The sequence below is a fragment of the Passer montanus genome, unplaced genomic scaffold (genome assembly GCF_014805655.1).
Source record: "Passer montanus isolate IOZ18808 unplaced genomic scaffold, ASM1480565v1 scaffold413, whole genome shotgun sequence".
Classification (NCBI taxonomy): Eukaryota; Metazoa; Chordata; class Aves; order Passeriformes; family Passeridae; genus Passer; species Passer montanus.
This window is the reverse complement of record NW_024368964.1, coordinates 9539-18010: the sequence shown is the minus strand read 5'-3', so window position 1 is coordinate 18010 and position 8472 is coordinate 9539. Positions and strand designations below refer to the sequence as shown.

Genomic DNA, 8472 nt, shown 5'->3' with positions numbered 1-8472 from the left:
TCAGAGCAGCCGGCAGGTGGAGGACTTGCCCCCCCCGGCCCCCCCGGCCGCGCTGGGGTCCAGGTCGGGGGGCAGCGTCCCCGGGGCCCCCCAGACGTTGAGCTCCTCGAAGACGCCGGTCTCGATGAGCTCCTCCTGCCAGGGGATGGGCACGGTGCCCGAGGCGAAGGCGTCGCACAGCGCCGCGTCCCCCGCGTCCAGCTCCACGCCCTTCACCGTGGAGAACGCCCCCACGTCGCCCAGGTCCTTGGCGTACACGCGCCGGGGGTCCGGCACGAACGGGGGGGGCACCAGGCCTTGGGGCGGGGGAGGACACCCCGTCGGTTTGGGGGACTCCAAAATGGGGACCCCAAAACCCACTGGAGACCCCAAAACCCACTGGAGACCCCAAAATCCATTGCAGACCCCAACTCTTGGCCACCCAACACTCAATGACATCACCAAGAGCACCCAACGCCCAATGGAGACCCCAAAACCCACTGGAGACCCCAAAACTCACTGGAGACCCCAAAACCCACTGGAGAACCCAAAACCCACTGGAGAACCCAAAATCCATTGCAGACCCCAAAATCTAATGGGGACACCAACTCTTGACCACCCAATGTCCTTTGGTGACCCCAACTCTTGACCACCCAACGCTCAATGGAGACACCACCATGAGCACCCAACACCCACTGGGGACCCCAAACACCCATTGCAGACCCCAAAACCCAAGGGGGACGCCAACTCAATGGAGACACCACCAAGAGCACTCAATGCCCAATGGACACCCCAAAACCCATTGCAGACCCCAACTCTTGGCCACCCAACACTCAATGACATCACCATGAGCACCCAACACCCATTGGAGACCCCAAAACCCACTGCAGACCCCAAAACCTAACGGACACCCCAAAACCCAATGGAGACCCCAAAACCCAATGGGGACCCCAAAACCCATTGCAGACCAACAGAGACCCCAAAACACAGTGGAGACCCCAAAACCCACTTCAGACCCAACCCTTGACCACCCAACGCCCCACCTCGCCCCCGCTCTGCGACCCCCCCCCCTGCCGCCCCCATTTCCCGCCCCTGCTCCCCCGGGACCCCCGCCCAGCCCCACGGCGGGCGTTACCGGCCTCGAGGCGCCCCCAGTTGATGGCGCCGAAGAAGGGGTGGGCCTTCAGCTGGGCGCAGCCGTCGTCGCGGAAGCCCAGGCGGGCCTGGGGGTCCTTGGCCAGGAGCCCCTCGCAGGCCTCGCGCGCCGCCGCGCTGAACTTCTCCGAGTAGGTCACGGGGTCGTTCAGGATGCGCCGCGTCACCTCCTTGTTCTCCACCTGAGGGGAGAAACGGGGCGGGGGGTCCTTGGGGGTCCCGCTTGGTGGAGGTTTTGGGGGGTTCTGAAGGTCCTGGGGAGTTCTTGGAGGTTTTTGGGGGGTTCCAAAGGTCCTGGGGGGTTCCTTGGGGGGTTTCTGAAGGTCCTCAGGGGGTTTTGGAGGTTCTTGGGGGGGTTCTGAGGGACCTGGGGGGGTTCCTTGGGAGGTTCTGAAGGTCCTGGAGGGTTCTCGGAGGTTCTTGGGGGGTTCTGAAAGTCCTCAGGGAGTTCTTGGAGGTTTTGGGGGATTTCTTGGAGGTTTTGGGGGGGTTTCTGAAGGTCCTGGGGGGGTTCTTGGAAGTTCTTGGGGGGTTCTGAGGGACTGGGGAGGTTTCCTTGAGATTTTGGGGGATTTTCTGAGGGTCCTGGGGGGTTTCTTTGAGGTTTTTGGAAGTTTCTGAAGACCCTGGGGTGTTCTTTGGGGGCTTATTGAAAATTTTGGAGTTTCTGAAGGTCCTCGGGTGTTTCTTGGAGGTTCTTGGGGGGTTCTGAAGTACCTGAGGGGTTTATTGGATGTTTTGTGAGGTTTTCTGAGGGTCCTGGGGAATTCTTCGGGAGTTTATTGGAAATATTGGAGTTTCTGAAGGTCCTCGGGTGTTTCTTGGAGGTTCTTGGGGGGTTCTGAAGTACCTGAGGGGTTTATTGGATGTTTTGTGAGGTTTTCTGAGGGTCCTGGGGAATTCTTCGGGAGTTTATTGGAAATATTGGAGTTTCTGAAGGTCTTCGTGTGTTTCTTGGAGGTTCTTGGGGGGTTCTGAAGTACCTGAGGGGTTTATTGGATGTTTTGTGAGGTTTTCTGAGGGTCCTGGGGAATTTTTGGGGGGGTTTATCAGAAATTTTGGAGTTTCTGAAGGTCCTCAGGGGGTTCTTGGAGGTTCTTGGGGGTTTCTGAGGGACCTGGGATGTTTCTGGGGGCCCTGAGCTGAATTTTGGGGAGCTCCTGGTGGTCCCTGGGAGGGTTTTGGAAGCCCTCAGATGTTCCTTGGGGTTCCCGGGGGTTCCGCGGTTACTGGTCTGTACTGGGGGTTACTGGGCAGTACTGGGGAGGTTACTGGGCGGTACTGGGGGTTACTGGGGGTGGGGTCACCTTCTCCCCCCGCCGTTCTGAGGGACCTGGGGGGTTTATTGGGTGTTTTGTGAGGTTTTCTGAGGGTCCTGGGGAATTTTTGGGGGGGTTTATCAGAAATTTTGGAGTTACTGAAGGTCCTCAGGGGGTTCTTGAAAGTTTTTGGGGGTTTCTGAGGGACCTGGGATGTTTCTGGGGGCCCTGAGCTGAATTTTGGGGAGCTCCTGGTGGTCCCTGGGAGGGTTTTGGAAGCCCTCAGATGTTCCTTGGGGTTCCCGGGGGTTCCGCGGTTACTGGTCTGTACTGGGGGTTACTGGGCAGTACTGGGGAGGTTACTGGGCGGTACTGGGGGTTACTGGGGGTGGGGTCACCTTCTCCCCCCGCCGGCGGAAGGGGCCCTTGGCCTCCAGCATCTCGTAGACCGTCACCCCCAGCGTGAAGTAATCGACCGACCAATCGTAGTCCTCGTTCTTGAGCAGCTCGGGGGCCATGAACCCTGGGGAAGTGTCCCCCAGTGTCCCCAGTGTCCCCAGTGTCCCCCAGTGTCCCCCCAGTCCCCCCAGTGTCCCCAGTGTCCCCACCTGGGGTCCCAGCGTAGCCGCGGGTTTTGCTCTCTCCATCCTTGAGCTCCACGGCCAAGCCCATGTCGGACAGACGGACATGGCCTGGACAGCAGTGACCACGGTGACCACGGTGTCCATTGGTGACCACCAGTGACCACAGAGACCACAGTGACCATTGGTGACCACAGTGACCACAATGACCACAGAGACCACTGGTGACCATCAGGGACCACCAATGTCCCTGTGTCCCCCTCATTTCCCACATTCTCCAACCTGGGGTCCCAGCGTAGCCGCGGGTTTTGCTCTCTCCATCCTTGAGCTCCACGGCCAAGCCCATGTCGGACAGACGGACGTGGCCTGGACAGCAGTGACCACGGTGACCACGGTGACCATTGGTGACCACCAGTGACCACAGAGACCACCGGTGACCACAGTGACCACAGTGACCACGGTGACCACGGTGACCACAGTGACCACCAATGTCCCTGTGTCCCCTCATTTCCCACATGTCCCCAATATCCCAATGTCCCCAATATCCCAATGTCCCCCCTGTCCCCAGTGTCCTCAGTGTCCCCATGTCCCCATTGGCATCATCGAGTGGGACGTGCTCAGGTTTGAGGTCGCAGTGGCTGTGGAGCTGGCGGAGGTGCTCCAGCCCCAGCGGGACTCGATGTCCCCAATATCCCCAATGTCCCCAACCTCCCCAATGTCCCCAACATTCCCAGTGTCCCCAATGTCCCCCTGGTGTCCCCGTGTCCCCACCGGCATCGTCGAGCAGGACGTTCTCAGGTTTGAGGTCGCGGTAGACGATGCGGTGCTGGTGCAGGTGCTCCAGCCCCAGCAGGACCCAATATCCCCAACATCCCCAATGTCCCCAATGTCCCCAACATCCCCAGTGTCCCCGGTGTCCCCGTGTCCCCACCGGCGTCGTCGAGCAGGACGTTCTCAGGTTTGAGGTCGCGGTAGACGATGCGGTGCTGGTGCAGGTGCTCCAGCCCCAGCAGGATCTGCGCCGTGTAGAAAACCGCGCGCGGCTCCGCGAAGCCCGGGTTCTCCTCGTCCACGTTGTAGATGTGGTACCTGGGGACATCGGGGACATCAGGGACACAATGGGGACACCACAGTGCGCACAACTCCACACATCGGGGACACTGGGGATATTGGGGACATCGGGGACATCGGGGACATTGGGGACATCGGGGACATTGGGGACACTGGGGATATCGGGGATATCGGGGACATTGGGGACATTGGGGACATTGGGGACATTGTGGTACTTGGGGGCATGGCAGGGACACGATCAAAGTGTGTGGCACCAGCACAGTGCCAAGGTCACGCCAGGGTCCCAGCAAGGTGACACCAAAGCCATGCCAAGGTCACAGCAGGGTCACATCAAGGCCACATCAAAGTCACACCAGGGTGACATCAAGGTCACACCAGAGTCACACCAAGGCCATGCCAGACCATGCCAAGGCCACTCCAAGGCCACACCAGGGTCACACCAAGGCTACATCAAGATCACACCAGGGTGACATCAAGGCCAATCCAAAGCCACCCCGAGGCCACCCCGCTGTCCCCGAGGCCACCGCAGGCGCGTACCGCAGGTCGCCGCCGTTCATGATGGTCATGACGAGGCAGAGGTCGGTCTTGGTCTGGAAGGCGCAGGCCAGGGACACGATGAAGCGGCTGTGGACGCGCGCCAGGATCCGCTTCTCCACCAGCGCCGCCTGGGGACACGATGGGGACACGATGAGGACACGTTGGGGACAAGCTGGGGACACGTTGGGGACACGTTGGGGACATGGGATTGCACCACCATGGACATGGAGCATGGAGAGGGACAGGGACACGATGAAGCGGCTGTGGACGCGCGCCAGGATCCGCCCGTCCACCAGTGCCACCTGGGGACACGATGGGGACACGCTGGGGACACGTTGGGGACATGTTGGGGACGTGGGATGGCACCACCATGGACACAAAATGTGGAGAGGGACAGGGACAGGGACATGCCAAGGATGCGCAGGTGGCACACGCCAAGGGACAGACACAGGGACTGAGGGGACATCCGAGGGGACAGAGGGACAGATTTGGGTACAGAGGGGTGGATTTGGGGACAGAGGGACAGATTTGGGGACAAAGGAGGAGATTTGGGGACAGAGGAGCAGATTTGGGTACAGAGGGACAGATTTGGGGACAGAGGAGCAGATTTGGGGACAGAGGGACAGATTTCGGTACAGAGGGACAGATTTGGGGACAGAGGAGCAGATTTGGGGACAGAGGGACAGATTTGGGGACAGAGGAGCAGATTTGGGGACAGAGGGACAGATTTGGGGACAGAGGAGCAGATTTGGGGACAGAGGGACAGATTTCGGTACAGAGGGACAGATTTGGGGACAGAGGAGCAGATTTGGGGACAGAGGGACAGATTTGGGGACAGCAGAGCAGATTTGGGGACAGCGGAGCAGATCTGGGGACAGAGGAGCAGATTTGGGGACAGAAAAGCAGATTTGGGGACCAAGTGGGGTCAGAGGGAGCACTGAGAGGACCGAGGGGTGAATTTGAGGACCGAGGAACATCTGAGCGCTCTGAGGAACAGCCATGGGCACAGAGGGGACAAAGGGCCACCCCTGAGGCCACCCTTGGGGACACCCCTGGGGACACCTTTGGGGTCACCTTGGGGTTACCCTTGGGGACACCCCTGGGGACACCCTTGGGACACTTTGGGGACACCCTGGGGACACCCTGGGGACACCCTTGGGACACCTTGGGGACACCCTTGGGGACACCCTGGGGACACCTTTGGGGACACCTTTGGGGTCACCCCTGGGGACACCCTTGGGACACCTTGGGGACACCCTGGGGACACCCTGGGGACACCTTGGGGACACCCTGGGGACACCCTGGGGACACCCTGGGGACACCTTGGGGCCACCCACCTCGTATCCCTTGCGCTTCTTGAGGCGCTTCTTGTTGAGGCGCTTGTTGGCGTACATCTTGCCGGTGGCGCGGCGCTGGCAGGCGCAGACCTCGCCGAAGCCGCCCTTGCCCAGCACGCGGAACTCCACGAAGGCGTCGGCGTTGACGGCCTGGCTCTCGAGCCACTTGAACTGCACGAAGCGGCTGAACTCGGGCGAGCCCCGGTACGGCCCCCACGCCGCCGCCTCCAGGTGCGCCAGCAGCTCCCGCCGCGCCGGCACGAAGGCGTCGCCCGGGAGCGTGGAGCCTGAGGGGCAGCGGGGAGGGGTAGGGGTGTCATGGCCGCCGAGGATGTCATGGATGTGGTTGGGGTGTCATGGCTGCCGTCGGGGTGTCATGGCTGCCATCAGGGTGTCATGGCTGCCGTCAGGGTGTCATGGCTGCCATTGGGGTGTCATGGCTGCCAATACCATCATGGCTGCCGTTGGGGTGTCATGGCTGCCAATACCATCATGGCTGCCGTTGGGGTGTCATGGCCGCCGAGGATGTCATGGATATGGTTGGGGTGTCATGGCTGCCATTGGGGGGTCATGGCTGCCATGAGGATGTCATGGCTGCCATTGGGGTGTCATGGCTGCCATCAGGATGTCATGGCTGCCATTGGGGTGTCATGGCTGCCAAGGTTGTCATGGACATGGTTGGGGTGTCATGGCTGCCATCAGGGTGTCATGGCTGCCATTGGGGTGTCATGGCTGCCAAGGTTGTCATGCACATGGTTGGGGTGTCATGGCTGCCAATACCATCATGGCCACCATTGGGGTGTCATGGCCGCCATTGGGGTGTCATGGCTGCCATCGGGGTGTCATGGCTGCCATCAGGGTGTCATGGCTGCCAATACCATCATGGCCACCATTGGGTTGTCATGGCCACCATTGGGGTGTCATGGCCACCCTTGGGGTGTCATGGCTGCCAAGATCATTGTGGCCACCATGTTGATGTCATGGCTACCAATGAGGTGTCATGGCCGCCATATTGGAGCTGTGTTGGCCATGTCAGTGTCACATCCACCATATTGGCACTATGTCCGCCATATTGGAGCTGTGTCAGCCATGTTGACGTCACAGGGTGTCATGGCGGTTTTTGGGGTGTCATGGCTGCCAACAGCATCACGGCCACCATTGGGTTGTCATGGCTGCTGTTGGGGTGTCATGGCTGCCATTGGGGTGTCATGGCTGCCATTGGGGTGTCATGGCTGCCAATACCATCATGGCCGCCGGTGGGGTGTCATGGCAGCCAAAACCATCTTTGTGGCTGCCATGTTGTTGTCACATCCACCATATTGGCACTATGGCCGCCATATTGGAGCCGTGTCAGCCATGTTAATTTCCTATCCACCATATTGGAACTGTGTCAGCCATGTTGATGTCACAGCCGCCATATTGGAGCCTTGTCAGCCATCTTAATTTCCCGGCTGCCATATTGGAGCCGTGTCAGCCATGTTAATTTCCTGGCGGCCATATTGGAGGCATGTCAGCTACGTCAACGTCACAGCGGCCATATTGGAGCCTTGTCAGCCATGTCAACGTCACGGCCGCCATATTGAAGCCTTGTCAGCCATGTTAATTTCCCAGCTGCCATATTGGAGCAGTGTCAGCCATGTTAATTTCATGGCCTCCATATTGGAGCCTTGTCAGCCATGTTAATTTCCCAGACGCCATATTGGAGCCTTGTCAGCCATGTTAATTTCCCAGCTGCCATATTGGAGCAGCAGCCATGTTAATTTCCTGGCAGCCATATTGGAGGCATGTCAGCCATGTCAACGTCACAGCGGCCATATTGGAGCCTTGTCAGCCATGTCAACGTCACGGCCGCCATATTGGAGCTGTGTCAGCCATGTTAATTTCCTGGCAGCCATATTGGAGGCATGTCAGCCATGTCAACGTCACAGTGGCCATATTGGAGCCTTGTCAGCCATGTTAGCTTCCCGGCCGCCATATTGTCACCCCTGCCCGCCCCGCTCACCTGCGGGCGGCGCGGTGGCGGCGGCGCTGAGGAACCCGCAGTGCTCGGACCCTCCCGGCGTGAAGAACCGGCTCCGCAGCCTCTTGGCCGCCGCCTCCCTCTCGGCGTCCTCGCACTGCTCGAAGGCCTCGATCTCCGCCCACAGCGCCCCGGCCGCCGCGAACTGCGCGGAACCTTCCAGAAACCTCCGGAACAGCAGCTTCCCGATGGGCTGCTCCACGCACTGCCACCGGAACGACGTCTCCTGGCCGCCATCTTGGGCGTGGCCGGGCGGGGCGCCGTTGGGGGCGCCGGGACCCCCGTTCTGGGCGCCGGCGGCGCCGCCCAGCTGGGCGCGCAGGGCCTCGCACTGGGAGATGTGGGGCAGGCGCAGCCGCGCCTTGGAGCGCCGCTCCTTGCCGCCGCCGCCGGGGCCGCCGCGCGCCGACACGTAGGCCGAGTTGGCCACCACGGTCTCCAGACCCCCGATGTCCATGGCGGGGGGGGCGTGGGACACCTGGGGACAGGGGGAGACACACCGGTGGCACTGGGGGGCACTGGTGGGATGTTCT

General features: G+C 60.7%; 1 protein-coding gene across 1 annotated transcript; it reads right to left on the bottom strand.

Annotated features, from left to right (window-relative positions):
- On the bottom strand, positions 1-8396 carry GRK1 (G protein-coupled receptor kinase 1). Its single transcript, XM_039719553.1, has 8 exons — positions 7922-8396; positions 5920-6206; positions 4583-4710; positions 3906-4063; positions 3257-3340; positions 2792-2916; positions 1115-1316; positions 1-296 (listed from the first exon to the last, which is right to left on the bottom strand). The coding sequence occupies exons 1-8, from the start codon at positions 8394-8396 to the stop codon at positions 1-3; spliced, it is 1755 nt and encodes a 584-aa protein (XP_039575487.1).
- Between the last annotated feature and the right edge of the window lie 76 nt (positions 8397-8472).

Coding starts and splice junctions, on each gene's coding strand:
- GRK1 (XM_039719553.1), bottom strand. CDS start 8,396: ATGGACATCGGGGGTCTGGAGACCGTGGTGGCCAACTCGGCCTACGTG. Junction 6,207..7,921: donor CGCCACCGCGCCGCCCGCAG/GTGAGCGGGGCG, acceptor GCTGCCCCTCAG/GCTCCACGCTCCCGGGCGAC. Junction 2,917..3,256: donor CGGCTACGCTGGGACCCCAG/GTTGGAGAATGT, acceptor ACACTTCCCCAG/GGTTCATGGCCCCCGAGCTG.